Source organism: Schistosoma mansoni, chromosome 2 (assembly GCF_000237925.1).
Source record: "Schistosoma mansoni strain Puerto Rico chromosome 2, complete genome".
In the NCBI taxonomy this organism is placed as follows: domain Eukaryota; kingdom Metazoa; phylum Platyhelminthes; class Trematoda; order Strigeidida; family Schistosomatidae; genus Schistosoma; species Schistosoma mansoni.
The window spans coordinates 10,853,706-10,869,545 of record NC_031496.1 but is presented as its reverse complement, the minus strand read 5'-3'; the positions used below and the strand labels follow the sequence as shown (position 1 = coordinate 10,869,545).

At 36.8% G+C, this 15,840-nt stretch overlaps 1 protein-coding gene across 2 annotated transcripts; it reads left to right on the top strand.

Moving 5' to 3' along the window:
• Positions 1–8,981: 8,981 nt before the first annotated feature.
• Positions 8,982–14,797, top strand: Smp_060900.1 (U4/U6-associated RNA splicing factor-related; the record flags this gene model as incomplete). Of its 2 annotated transcripts, XM_018795650.1 has the most annotated exons (11): positions 8,982–9,025; positions 9,059–9,143; positions 9,184–9,344; positions 9,381–9,401; positions 9,437–9,521; positions 9,554–9,666; positions 9,698–9,952; positions 9,987–10,239; positions 12,743–12,957; positions 13,542–13,824; positions 14,666–14,797. In XM_018795650.1, 11 exons carry the CDS (start codon positions 8,982–8,984, stop codon positions 14,795–14,797), a joined length of 1,647 nt encoding a protein of 548 aa, XP_018649942.1. The 2 variants fall into 2 exon arrangements, with proteins under 2 accessions (XP_018649942.1, XP_018649943.1); XM_018795651.1 differs by lacking the exons at positions 13,542–13,824; positions 14,666–14,797 and having other exon boundaries at positions 12,743–13,307.
• Between the last annotated feature and the right edge of the window lie 1,043 nt (positions 14,798–15,840).

The window sequence follows — 15,840 nt, the reverse complement described above, 5'->3', positions numbered from 1 at the left end:
AACAATTTCATTAGATTCGCGTTTACTTTCTTTTCTAATTTACGTAATCCATCGGAGTCAACATCAGCTATAAATTTGCTTTTACGACAGAGAATGGATTCCATTTTGTTTTTGTAACCGGACTTAATAATAATAATAATAATAATATATTCTGAAAATAATATTTACAGAATTCACACCAGTTTACAGGCATGATCAGATAGTTATAAAAATCAACATTTAATGTAGAGAACAAACATGAATTATAAGAAGGTTTTATGTTTGCTGGTTTAGTAATTGATAAACAGTTTAAATATGGCATATATCACGGCAAGCCAATGCAACACCAGGGAACTTGTCATTTTTTTATTAAGTGGATAGCCTGATGATTGACCAACATTATTCTGTAAGGTTATAACCAGTGCCAGAGCGAGTTATTATTAATTATCTACAACTAGAGAAAGTAAGATTAAAGCAAAGAGCACGGAACAACAAAACAATGATAGCAAGTAAGAGGTCAAACATTTAAAGTTCCTATAATCTCACTTGTGGAGTAAGATACACTTGCAGGCGCTAGAGCATTTAATGCATTTTCAGAGGAGCAAAAAGCATTAATTGACCGAACAAACAATGGGAGAGAGTCTAACATACGGATAGTTTGGGGTAAATTATTCCATAGTCTAGAAAACTTACAGGTAAAGTAATTCATATAGAGAGAAGACCTAGAATATGTTTGTTTAGCTAAAGACAAGGAGTTACGAATGTCGTAATGTGAAGCCTTAGCATATTGAATCGCCTGACTGGATGTGAAGGAGAGTTTGTTAAGTATTTTGAAAAAGAAGATAAGGTTAAGTTTCAGTCTCCTCATCCATAAAGGGTCAAGCCCTAGTTTACTACACCTCGAATTATATGTCAAGATACTATCAGGTCCAAGAGTACGAAATGTAAATCGTCTCTGTACTGATTCCAGTCTTAACTTATCCTTTATGCGCGTGCTACTAAGGAGAAACGCGCAGTATTCGAGGAGTGGTCGAACACAGACTTTGTACATTAGAATACGGGATTCGCTGTTATGAAGGTTTCGAGTTATGAAACCTATAAGGCGATGAGACTTGGACGTTTGTTTCATTACCTGTTCAGTAAACGACAAGTCATCGGAGTACCTAAGTCCTAGATCTACTACTGTGTGTAACCTAGATAACATTTCCCCATTTATGGTAAGATTAAGGTTGAGTGATGTATCACCGAAGCATAGCCAACCACATTTAGCTGTATTGAGCTCCAGCTGCCATTTTGAGCACCACTGTGCTACCTTGTTAAGCTCCATGCTGATGCAATTTCGAATATTGCTCAGCTCATGTGGAGAAAATGAGTACACCACCTTAAGATCGTCTGCAAACAAAAAGGACTTACCCACACTAAAACACTCACAAATATCATTAATGAAAACTAAAAAGAGCAAAGGACCTAAGACACTACCCTGAATTACCCCACTTCTAACAGGGACTGCGTTCGACAATGAAGAGTTGATTTTAACTATTTGATGTCGATTGCTGAGGAAGGAATCAAGCCAGGCTAGTAACGGGTTTTCGACCCCATAAGATGCGAGTTTACCTATGAGAAGTTGGTGGTTGACCATGTCGAAGGCCTTAGAAATGTCCAGGTATAGCACTAATACTAGATATCCTTGGCTACGAAGCGAATAGACTAAATTAAAGAAGTCAAAATGACATGTCATACAAGATTGATTTTTAAGAAATCCATGTTGCGAATCATCAATAAATTGTTCAGTCAATAAATAGTTGGATAGTTCGTCACTAATAATTTTTTCCATAATCCTAGAGATAACTGGAGTAATATTTATTGGCCGATAGTTGTTCATGTCAGTCTTATCTCCGGATTTGTAACGTGGTATGATGTACGCGGTTTTCCAACGGTCAGGATAAGAGCTTGATTCCATAGAGAGAGTAAACAGCTTAAGGAGAAGAAGTTGGATATCTGGACCACCATATTTGTAGAGAAATGATGAAATCCCGTCTGCACCGTGACCTTTCGAAACCTTGAGCTTATTTATAACCTTACTAATTTTCAGACATGTGAAGGAGATAGATTTTATCGAGTTACCAGTCAAGCATATAACTCTAGAAACAGAGCCATTTATGGATTCTTTGCCATTTGCAAAATTACCACTGAAAAGGTCTGCTATAGTTTTTGGATCATATATAAAACTATTATTATGCAGGATGCATGGTATATCAATCTTTTGAGTTGATTTAGCACGTTTATTATAAAGGTGGATTAGGTTTTGCACTTTTGAGCTTCTACTTAGTTCTAATAGCTCTTCATCGATGGCTTTTAACCTATGTTTCTCTTTAATTTGGTGAAAAATTATTGTTATTTGTGTGACTGCTGTGAAGTCGTTAGATTTAAAATAACGTTTCTTTAGGCGTCTTAGTTTATTACGATATTTAGCTGGTATATATAATTCGTAATGTTTACTAATCCTGTAAGTCTTAATTGGTGCACAGGAGTCTAGACAAGAGTTAACAATGAAATAGAATATATTGATGGCATCTGTCAGACTATTACATGAGAAGAATTCATCCCAGTCTGAGAGTTTGATCAGTGAGCGCAAGAGGTCCCAGTCTGTATGCTTATAGTCTCTATAATTGCAAGTTCTTTGAATTGGTCGGTTGTAGGAGGGACAGATGGGGAGAGCACAAGTTACTAACCTATGATCACTGCTTTCAAACTCGTTGTATACTTGTACAGATAGGGGAATGATATCTCTACTAAATATTAGATCAAGTGTATTATCACCCCTTGTTGGGGTACGAACCCAATGTGACCAGCAGTACAGATTAAGGATTGATAAAAATTCATCATTGCTAGACTGACAACTACCGGTACTCCAGTTAATCCCAGGATAATTGAAATCACCAGTGATAATCTTAGCGCTGAAGTTTAGAGTAGATGCGTGTATAAATGCATTGATAATACAATCATTCAAATTATCAGTACTATCAGGAGCTCTATATATACAACCTAGGAGTAGACTATGGTTTAGGGTATTGATTGATATCCAGATCGATTCTGGTAAACTATTCAAGATACTATCTTCAACTTTATTAGTTGTTAAGGTATCCAAAGCAAATATAAGACAACCGCCTCCTCGCTTAGTTTCTCTGTCACAGCGATAGAGTCGATAGTTTTGGATATTTAATTCGGAATCGGCCACTGCTGGATAACACCACGTTTCAGTGATAAGTATAAAAGAAGGCTTGGCTAGAAAGGCTAAGGTTCTCAAGGCTGAAATTTTGTTCAGAAGTGAACGTGCGTTAATAAGTAATAAGTTTAAAAAGGGAGTGTGTAGTGTAAAAAAACCGAGAGCATCCTTATCGAAGGTATGAGTTCTAGCTATGCCTGGACTATGGTTCAATGTGTTTGCTGGATCGCATGGGCTATAGCATGAGCGAATTGTAGTGCTAGTGGAACAAGGGATCTCTGGAGGCCGAAAAAAAAAATCCTTATTTTGGTAAGGTTGTACTGGTTTTGGTGGACAATTAAGACAGGTGCCTACATGTTGGGGTTGCGTTGATGGTGCATAACCTAGTATACCATCTTCTCCACTGCGAGAGTGATGATAAGAGTTACATCTTGCAGGTTTATTATTTATTACATATGGGGGAAACCATGGGGCACGTTGGTTTATTGCCGTCTGTCTAATAGTAGGCCTGCTTCCATGATGGTTGTAGTGGCCTTCTTGTGTAACGTTTGAACGAAACGTGTCCTTATAACCTCCCTTACGATGAGTAGGGTAAAGCATAGTTTCAGAAATTATACTTTTGTTTGGTAAAGCCGTTGAAATATTTTTGGTAACCGGTTTGGAACTAGAAGGTTTTTTATTTACTTTCTTTTTAATTGATATATTCTTTTTAGGTTTAGCAGTGTTTTTATGAGCCTTCACAATAGAATCAGGTGTACGATCCTTGGCTTCCGATATTACACTGGAAAGAATGACATTAGAGTCTCCATCAGATATGTCCTGGTTATCTAGGGCCACTAGGGGTATGAGAGGCAGATCCTTTATCGGGTTTAAGTATAATAATATCGGCATTGTTTCGCGATTATTTTATTGACTTGAAGTGCTGAGAAGTTCGTATGCTTCTCTGCTTTGGTCCGAAAGATTGAAACAGATGCGCTATATCCATTGGTCATTAGGTTGACATCAAGTCAGCATTTGTAGTGTTATACAAAAGCCTTCAAGGACGTATACTAAGGCTTATTGAAGCCTTGGGTATACAGAAGTTGAAACCCCACCTTATGTGTTCAAAAACAATTTGTTCTTACCCTTAACCTACCCTAGCGATGCTGATTTATTATCCAGAGTGGTCATTACATTGTTCTCGTGTACTTTATTTACTTTATTTCTCTGTTACGGCTTACCTTAACCTGTCTAGTTGACCTTTTAATTTTCATATAACAATGTCTTAACAAGTATATGTGTGATCAGATTGTTTAAAATGTATTGCGCAAATATATCACATAAGTCTGATAAACCCCGTCTTCTCATTGCATTATCGAAATTTATTAAAGAGACTAATTATTTTAAATTTCAGAAAGGAAGAACATTGTTTACATTAGGGTGACTTTCTTCTGAGTTCTGAATTCCAAGAGATTCGGGAGAGCTTGTCGGTGGTGTCATATTTGTCACGTCATAGATTCTCACAAAATCAGACGTAATTTATAGCCTTGGGGATTAGAGTGAGTTTGGGACTTTTGCACCAGAGGTCTGTAACTAGCTTTTCTACCTTCCGCGGACGTGGCGTTCTATCTGGAAGAATCTGAATATCATTGAAAATCTGTTTTTATTTGATCGAATTTTAGAAAGACATAAACGTTTTTGCTTCTAAAGACTTCGAATTTGAACAATGTTGGTGAATGCATATCAAGGGGAGATTTTCGGTTACGTGTACACACATGTTACATGGGTCATATTGCTGTATTCAAGAGGCCTAGGCCTGGTATTTTTTAGAATACGTGTGTACAGCATATTAAACGGGATAGCATTGCTGGATCGTCTTGTTCTTCCAAACGCCTCTGAAGAAAAGTAACTCAAGAAATCATTCATGTCATTGATTTGATCTGGGATTTCAGTGAGGTTGCGGTTGCAAAGGTACTTAGGTAGATTAGGGATGTTCATGCTAAGTTGCGACTTTCTTATTTGGTCCATATGGTTACAATGACCATTGCTACCATTGTTTATTGAATTGAGTTTATTGAGTTGTGAATGTCTGAAACGGTGACAACTGGCATGAGCTTGTATGTTTCTGTATGAATTGAGTAGCACAAGTCGTTAAAATCATTCGAAATCGTCGGCGGTGGTGTCAAATTGTATCCCTATACTTTAGGCTGAATGCCTGGAGACAGGAGCTTTCAAAGGTTTTTGAGGCGTGGTTGGATTTCGATTACTAGCAAAATGATTAAAGAAAAAAGTGTTGAAATGTAAACAATATTGAAAAAGTTAAGATAGACGACTGGAGGTAGTTCAGAAACCAAGGTCTGTGTTAGAAACGAATATGAGGATACAGTGAGCATCATTAGAGATTGCAAATGTAAGACAGAGAAATGGTAGGAAAATTGTAGTAGAGATATAGTGTGGAGACATATGTTAAGATGCAAAATAGGACAAAAATTTGCTTTTCAAAAACTCTAATTTAGAGATTTTTTGAAAAGATATGGTTTGTATGTTAAAGTAATCTTGAACTGTCTATATTCTCCTCTGATCAGGACATCACAAGGATATATTTGTTATAACTCTCCACGCGATGTTAAACTTATTTGATGCTTTGGTTTTGTTAAATTGAGATCTTGTCATGTAGCAAAAACATACCTTGTTTAAGTAGATGTTTCTGAAAGGATTCATAAGTTGCCATCAATCCCGATATTGTTTTACTTATTAACAGCTGATCGTGAGGGACTCCGCCAAGAGCCCTATTGAAGTCAATATGGATCACATCTATGGGTAGCTTTTGATCTTCAAGAGTGCATCAATTTTCACGGCCTACTAATTAGTTAGTGAGACGTGAATAACCTGTTCTAATGCCATGCTGCTTATAGAAAAAATTTTGTTTTCGTCTGGATACTTGAACAACTTCGTAGTAATCTTTTTTAATGTCAACAGCCACGCTGGCTAGGCTTACAGTTCAGTACTTCTCAAGTTTGTGTCTGGTATCTATTTGGAAGACAGGACTTACTGTGGCGTTCTTTCAGTTATTTGGTAATCAATCTTGGAGTTCAGATAGATTAGAAACATATGCTTGAGAGATTTGCGACAAAATTTGTTAGTCCCTTTAGTAACATAGGGTGCATCCCATCGAATTCCATGGATTCGCTTATATTAAACTTATTAAGCAGACCGAGTTTTATAGTGGCCACACTGTCCAGTGTGTGTGTAAGGCAGGGTTTATGTGAACTGAAGGGGAGAGCATCTCTACGGTATACAAAGTGCTTTAGTAGCTTGTGAATAACTGAGCTGTACCATAGTCGTCCTCTACTAGTGATGCAGTACTACTATCTTCTCACAATGTTGAGATGTCACCTGTTCTCTTAGTCCTTTAGTTTTGTAGTAGCGTGAGCATTTGTGTTATCCTATAGATTCTCTAACAAGCTTTTCTTTATACAATCTTACAGGTTTTCGGAGGGTCGAGACATTAATGGTACGAGTTTCCCGATAATGAGACTGTCCCATCGGTACCCATTCTTTTGTACTTATTGGGAAGGGTGTAAACCTATTTATTGAATCGCGATGGGGAGTTTCTCAGACCCCTTGGTGTAGTCCACGGGATGATCGGTGCAGTAACTTTTACTTACAAACTTCTGAGAACCTCCTGGTCGTTTTAATAGGGCATCCTGATTCTCTCGTCAAATCTAATAAAGTTGCTCAGTTTGTAATTTGTATATTTGCATTCCAAACGTTTGGTTCGGCTGTAGCTGAAAAATCGTTGTTTGAAACGATATGGAAAACAAAGACTAAAACTGCATGGTCACTCTTACCTAAGGGTGTCATATAGTAGAGGTTTATGACATCATGCTTATAATGGATCAGTATGAGATTTAGTAAGGATGATTCGGATTCAGAGTCGTACCTAGTTGCTTCTTTCACACATTGCACTAGGGCACAGACGATGATCGCGTCAACCAGCTTCTCTTCTAAGGCATTTTCTAACAACTTAGTCCTTAGACTTTTCCACTCTACCGTAAGCACGTTAAAGTCTCCTAAAGTTAAATACAGACCACTCAATGATCAAGTTTTAACGCTGACTAGCCACATTTTATTCATCTCACAATTTGGACTGCGGTAGACCAAACCAATCAACATCTCTTGTCCTTAGCATTTCAAACGGAAACTAACTAATTCGTACGTCCCACTTCCATGGGATGTGTTGTCAGTAACGCTAAAGGCGGTAATACTTATAGTGTATGGGGCCACTCCCCCTGCTTTAGGCTTCCGGGTTTTGTTCGCTCTTGCTAATCTGAGACTTTCAGAATCAAGTTTCCTACTGTTCACTGACTGCGTCAGACAAGTTTCTGTGACAGTTATGATATCCAGCTTAATGTTATCACCGTACATCTGGCCTCCCTCTCTTGTTGAGAAAGCCACAGGCATTTCCGTAACAGTTTTGAAGACAATTCAAATGGCTTCGTGCTGCACTCAAATTTAATTCAGCATCGTTCTCTGTCAATGCCTCGCCGCCCGAAAAGCTAGAATTTTAGGATCCTTCTTGCCAGCATTTGACATTGTTTCTAGTTCCTTCTCAGCTTCCCATCATTTCATACAGTCTGCAGGCGCACGTCTTTACGGACAAAAGATCCCGACCCATTTAGTCTATGTCCATTCTATGGCATTAGGTCCCTTTCCTTGGGAGATATAAATACTGACTTTAGCAGCCTGATTTAACTCTGTTTTAAGTTCGTTCACCTACATTGTCTATAAGCCTTCAGCAAGGTGAACCCAGATGTATTCTTAGGTATTAGCTGGTTAAGTAGATCCTTTGTTAACCCAACGTTATGCTGAAAACGAGTTCAGTGTTCTTAGCTTACAATCTATTTGACCCTATCTCTATTACGCTTGCTTATACTCTATTTAGCGGTGTTCACCACTGAAATGGCTTTGGATAGCGAGCTTTTTGATTCCTAGCAGTATCGCTGACACAGACACACGCATCTGTTTTTACTAACCCGTTTGAAATCCTCAGGAGTTAGTTAAGTGCGAAATTCGTGGTACCATCTTTTACATTAGTCACACCATACTGTTCACTAATTATTTGGAGGGTTCTAGATAAACAGGACACAGAAAAAAGCAAGAACAAAAACCAGTGACTAGAAAAATAAGAAAAGCGGCAACTGTTCGATTCAAAAGTGTGACAATTAAAAAATCGATATACTCAAAAAAGTAGAGATGATAAATTACTTACGAAAAAGATACTCTTGGTATCACTTTAACAAAAATAAACTTAATTAAGGTGAAAACAGTAGTCTTGATGAATAATAAACGATCAAAACCATAAAATTTACGCATTGAGGAAAAATGCTGCTGTTTTTTCCAAATTGTGCGCATGTAAATTCACATAAAGGTTATGACTGTGTGCAGGTCAATACGCCTTTGTCTGGTGAAAGCAAACTCATTGCTCTGAAAAATTTACTGTTTGGCTGACTAAAAGATAAAAGTCTGACTGATTAATGTTACTCATCAGTATGAACTATGAGTAGGAGAAACCAAACTTTAATAAGATTCGGCAGTAAACGTTTTTTCCATGTAATGCACGAAAAGTTCTGGTGGTAATGCATATTGGTACATAGGTTCATTATTATTTTGTGTGAAGACAACCACTAACGTTTTGTCTTAAGTTTCTGATGGTCACAACAGTGTTTTAATTGCTATGTGTGGATAGGTGCTAGTTTTGGATTTCCGTGCTCTCAAGGTTATAAAGAAGTTCGGGATGTCGACATTTAACGCTGGGCCAGCAAATACAGGAGCTGCACCGTATGTAGAAATTATTTATATATTTCAAATAAGTGTGGAGCTCACTGCAGGAAAAATCCGTGAAATGATGGCTAATGCTCAGAGAGCAATAGCTCAACGGAAGTTTGAGCTTGGCTTGGTAGGCTTTGTAATTTTTGGAGGAGTTAATTTATGCTTAGACGGAGAATGGTGCTGCTAATGGGTTAAATTTTCCTCCAGGAGTCATTCCTGATACAGAGACAGTTGATAAAATGAGGCGAGCTGCTCAGCTACAAGCGCAAATAAACGCTCGCTTGAATTCAGGAATTCTGAGTAGTCATTCTGTAAACAGTGATTCCAGGTAAAGTAATGATACGTCTTTATCCTTTTTCACTAGAAAGTCGAAGGATATTCCCAAGTAAGTAAACTGCTATCAATTTACTACCTGGTTAGTGTGATCTTCGACGAGGAAGGTAAAACTATCGATGCTTCTACTGGTGAGGAAATACAGCTTACTCACTACACACCAACACTTAAAGTATGTAAATGTTGAAGCAAATATGTTTGCAGGCCAATCTCAGAGCAAAGCGTGCTCAACAGTTCAAAGAGGTTCTTCAAACCACAACTCAGAAGAAACCTCAAAAGTCTTCAGTCTCAACCATATTTTTTGATCCTCGGCTAAGGTATAACCAGTTAATAATGTGATTTTCTCAGAGTTAAAACTGCTTCACGTCCAAAACGACAGCTGAGTTTCCATGAACCTGGAAAGTTCGTCAAAATGGCTCAGCGCATGCGAACCAAGTTCCAACTTCAAATCTTACAGGAATCCGTCGCCCAAGCTGTCAGGAAAACGGGTATTGCTAGTGCAGCCAAACTGTCGACCATTCAGCCCAAACGTTCCATTGATGAGACAGATATACCATTACTGGAATGGTGGGATGCTTATATTCTGAAGGAGGGTGTAACTAGGTGGGTTGTTTATAGTTTTATTTTCCTACCCTAGTTACTCTACTTTAGATGAACTAGCAATCCATGGCCTCCCTGTCTCTGCTGCGGTTAATAAAGCCTGGATCACAAGTTTGGTGGAACATCCAGTTAAGTTGAAACCCCCAACTGATCTGTCCAAGCCACCGGAAATACCATTGCTCCTAACGAAAAAGGAGCGTAAAAAGCTTAGACGTCAAAACCGTCAGGAAGCTCAGAGAGAAAAACAAGAAAAAGTTAGACTTGGTCTAATGCCACCTCCTGAACCAAAGGTTAGTTTAAAGTCATGTGTTTATTCAATAACCAGAGGTAATATATCTTCCGCTCAGCGCCTTTAGTTAGGCTTAGAAAATTAAATTTTACTAACAGGAAGACAATACGCGCTGTCAAATGCCTTCTGAGTCATTTTTATGTGTGATTCAACTTAAGCAGTAATTGGAATTCAAAGTAAAACCTAACTATTCATGTATATTGTATGCTCAGTATACATCGTTTTTCAAAACCAGACTAATTGAAAATGCAAACTGTCCCTAAAGTATTTAGATCCTTGACATTTCAATGCATACTTGAAAAGTTCAAACCTTCAGGGTTCAAGACTTACTTTCAAGATGTACGCAAAATAATGCAAATCCTTCCATGTATTCCACGTTAGTCAGTCACTTCATATAGACCAAACACGTGAACATCTACATAAGTAATGTAGTGAAGTAACCCCACAGTGATGCTTTAAAGGTTTGGTGGCTGGATTTACTAGTGATAGATACAGTTCCTTATGGTATCGTGGTCAAGATATATGTTCAATTATCTTGTCATGAGTTTTAACTCACGCGTAACATCATTTAATGTATGGAACCCACAGTTTATTCAGTCCATGTTGTAGAGTTTGACATTAGACAGTACAGTACACAAACAGTAGTTTCAAAATTTACACCATTTGGGTCGTAACTTTCCACCCCTTCGTTTATTAGGACTACCATTGATTGCTATGTTCAGTAGTACAAAATATCCTTTAAACAAAGAGAGACTTATGTCTGTACTTGAATTTCACTCAAACTCATTTAAAATATACTAAAGTTTTATAAACACTTATAATTTGTTCTGAAGAAAAGCTTGGTAGAATAGCAAACTTCTTTCAAGCCCAAGTGGAAAATATCAGCCTCCCATATGAACCACAACAAAACATTTGGCAACCGTATTGACAAACTACCACTTTGGCCTATTCTTCGGTCGACTGACAAAATATTCCGAGTAGTTAAAACCTCAAACCTAATGTTTCAGTCAAGTATTTTAACCACCAAATTACTGCTTTAAAGGAAGATATATCACTTCGTAAATCATTAACTGTTGGTCAGAATATTCAGAATTCTTGGTTTAGATCTACAAGATAGTTGCAATCGACAACTATTGACTTCTTGTGGATATAAATCGGTTGCAGTGGAGCATGTGTACTTACGTTTCATCTTTTAAATTAAATGTCGCATCATTTTATATCTTGTATCCTGTATTCTTTATTTCTGCTAGTTCTTTCATTTAGTTATTGGTTGTTTTGTTCTTGCATCCCTTTCATGACGAGAAGTGTAGTAATCTAAATAATTTTAGTAGGACAATTAAGAGACGGAGTTGATGTCATTGTTATATCAAAATTTATAGGAGGGAATAATTGCTTCAGGTCTAAATAATTGTCCATATTCATTCTCAGTATATAATAAGAAAGTTATCACCAAGTTTCTTATTTCTAAGTGTTATGCTCCGATAAGGGTAATGCTAACTTTGGGATCTATTTATAAACCAATAATATGCATATGTTTTTTTTCGTATAATTTCTAGATAACTAAACTATTCATATTCATGTCCCCTTATTATAGGCTTTATTTTGACCTATGAGCTATTATTATATGATTTACTGTTCTTGAGTTATACCCAGTCTATTAATTACTGTTCCCCACATTCATAGCCACTTTTGGCTGAATCTTGTACAAATGTTGTTTCTTATTTTGTGGTACGATGTGGTCAGTTTGATTGGTATATAAACTCAGTATGTTTGATTTATAATGATTCATACCGCAAAGGCTGTTCTGGACTTAAGTGGCTGGGCTAGGCAGAAGCAGGACCGACAAGTACTCTAAACTGCTCGTACGGTTTCTGTATATCATTGGTTCGATCGATAATTCGCTGCTCTCTGATTGGCGGTTTTATCACGTTATACGTTAACAGGGCATTCACTCGGCTACAAGTTATAACACTAAGTACTACAATTAGATTGGTGACCCTTACCTGCGTATCCTCAGGTTTATTAAAACTACTGAATCAGTTTTATACTGCTTGTTTTTTTATCGCCGTAACGATTGCAGATGGACATACGCAAAAACTCCCAAGAATAAAAAAAAATGCATTCGGTTGTTCTTCTGCTTGTGCATTCTGGTATGATTAAAGACAAAAGAGCCTTATACTAAATCTTCTGAATTAATATGACTGTACGGACGGAGGTTAAAGAAAACTTATCTTGGTGCGTGTACAAGGTATAAAGATTAAACTTTTAAAAGGTTGTTTTAAATGAATAATGTGAATATGGTTTGTTTTATTGTTCTGTGAATATTATAAACTTACATAGGAATCTGGAGGTGCTGGTCGTGCTGATTACAGTATTCCTTGTTTCATTCTCAAAATAGCTTATATCAAGAATGTTCTAGAAAACTGTTCCATTTATTTACTCTTTCTGACTTCCGGGGTATTTGCTTTAAACTCTCTCCTTACATTTCGTATAATTATTATCAGGTCCGTCTGGCAAATTTGATGAGAGTCCTAGGGTCAGATGCTGTTCAGGACCCAAGCAAAGTGGAAGCGTATGTGCGAGCCCAAATGGAATCCCGGAAACGAGCACATGAAGCTGCTAACGCTGCCCGAAAATTAACAAAAGAGCAAGCTCGTTACAAACGTATTAAGAAAATACGAGAAGACACAAGTCATGCTGTTCATGTAGCTGTTTACAGGCAATTCATTTATTTTTGTTTGAATTAGTACTATTTACTTCCAGATTTAGTTTTTGAGACACCACATTGTTATGTAAAACAATAACAGCAGTTGTATGAATGCTATGGTTATTGCCCTGAGTTTATAATCACAAAGCAGAGATGTTTCTGAATTTATTGTAGCCTCTATTTATCACAGGAGATATTGAGTATACTGGATATACAATAACAACAGTAACCATTGGATGTTACTCGTTGAAATTAAAACAGGGACTGTAATAGATATATTCGAATCCAGTTCCACCAGTAGTAGAAAGCTTTAGCATGGGAAAAATAGTGTGAATGATGAGCTTATGCTGATAAATCTCAAAAAAAAGCACCTGGAATACTCGTATATTGCACTATCAGCTCTGATATCATTATTTTATTAGTTACCACAAACTGGAATTGATGAAATTCGTCAGCAAATTAAACTATAAAAAATGGTTTTGATCACTGTAACTGTTTAAATATGGTACAGGATTATTGTGTATCTTTTTAAATTTATATATCTTCCGGTATTTCCAGTTAACATGTCTTATATTGGTACTACCTGTCTTCTTTAGAGTAAAGGATTTTTCAAATCCATCTCATCGATTCAAGGTAGAGACAAATGCCAACCAGCTACTCATGACAGGGTTAGTCGCGCTACACAGTGATTGCAATGTAGTTGTTGTGGAAGGGGGACCCAAACAACAACGAAAATTTCAACGTCTCATGCTTTGTCGAATAAAATGGCGCGAAGGTAAACGTGGAACAGTTGGTAATGGGTCGGGCTCTTTCGCTCACGAAGACCGTGCTGCCACATCTGAACTAGACAATGACTCAGGATGTCGTTTAATTTGGAAAGTACGTTTGGTTGCTTGAAAACTCGCTGTTTGTTTCCTGATATTTACTTTTGTAAAACTCCTTCGTCACCCTGAACATAATTAAAACTATAAATAAATGCTACTCAGCATTACTATAGTTTCATACATTGACCGTCTTTCTGGTTATTATTGATTTCGAGAAATATCGGATCCTCAACCACATGTTCAGTGAGATTAGACATACTACGAAGAAACTGTCTTAGCGTATTCAAAGTATTCTTGTTCTTGTTAGGTGAATAGAAGATGAGCTTAATGAAAGTAGATTGTTTAAGTTAAGAGATTCGGAACATCCTCTCTCTTTTAATGCATTGTGAAAGTGGTATGTGACTACCAATGATTCAAAAGGTATTAGTAGTATGGATGGTATTTATTTGTCACGTATTTGAGTCCTAATCTAGATTCTTTAGGGAGAATCTCCAGCCCCTAAAACTTACTATGAAGCTGGCCACAGAAAATTTTTATAAACAGCCTCACTTCCCATTTTTGTGTAATGCGATCAGATTCCTAATCTAAATATACGACTACGTGTTGATGTGGTGAAATACGTGTGCACTTGGTGCCAGTATTTATAAAGCTGACTACACAGCTGAATGAGTGTTTACCATGAAGTTCCATCTAGTTGTGTTATACCTCAACCTGTGAATAATAGGTGAATATGTTTTGATCGACTTAAATGTTTTCATTTGACTGGAAATGCATGACCAATAGGTTAAAATATGTTCTTTGACTTCGACACTTTTTTTTATGTCATCAGAGCTTTTCAAAGTCTAATGTTTTAGTTCTAACATGTACTGATGTCTAGTTTTGCTCATATTTTTTAGGGTACAGTCAAACAACGTGCATTCGATAAAATTCAATTCAAAGCATGTCCCACAGAACTTTACGCACGCGAACAATTTCGTAAACGTGACGGGAACACTACTGGGATCTTGCATACAGTGGAGCTATATTAGAAACTCTTGATAGCTAACATGTTTCACAAATGTTCTTCTTGAACATTGATTCTGTCGAAGATATTTTGTTTATAAAGTGGGTACTTTTGGTGTAAATACAAAGGTACATCTTTTCTAATGTGTTATTTAATCAGTGTTATGCAATAATGTGTTGTACAAAAGATTTCATTTTCTTTGGTAGATACCGAAATGCTTCTGAAAAGAGTAAGATGTTTCATGTTGCGTTTGAACACTGACTATTTCTGTTTTATATTAGTTGTTTTGTAAACACCTGCTGATGGTGACAAACTGTTTGTTTTGTTATAATCATGTTTCTGTCGTTTTGAGTTCCAAATTATTCTTTTCCTTTTGTCTGTGCATACGAACGTTTTTCAATTCGTTATCTAATTCTGTTTCCTCTGCATATTGTGGACCATGTAATATTGAAGTTTATCATCTTGGGCTATCTTACTAACTGCGAGCTGTAGATATTCTGTGGACAAAACTCCGCAACCTCGTACCATTTTAATAAGTTGGGAAGTGTATTTTATAGAGTACTTTCGAAATAATAATTAGGATTCTCTGGGTTATTAGTCATTCTAGAAATCTATATGAAATATTTATTTATGAGAATATATTAATATTGGTTTCTTATAATTTTGTTACTATTATCGTGAGTCATTGATAATATTCAATTATCCTTAGAGCATGTTTGGTTTCATTCGAAATTGAAATGTAGGCGAGAGAGGTTTGCAACACAAGTGAGAGTGGTTGCGAAATTCATGTAGCAGAAGAGTCGGTTGAAGTAAACAATTTGAACAGTTCAGATGAAGTAATTTCGGACGTAACTGTATCTCCGTCTGAAATCACTGCACGTGAAAATTCTGTAGTGGCAAAAATATCCAATGTAATTTCTCCTGGTCTGCATGTTAAACAATCTGTGGTTTCTGTCTTTCGGAAAGCCAAACAATCAATTACAGTAGCGAGATGGAAAAGTTGTTCGGGCTCACCACTTATTTCTTCATTGTTGTGCAAAAAATTAAAATTGCCAACTTAAGTGAGTA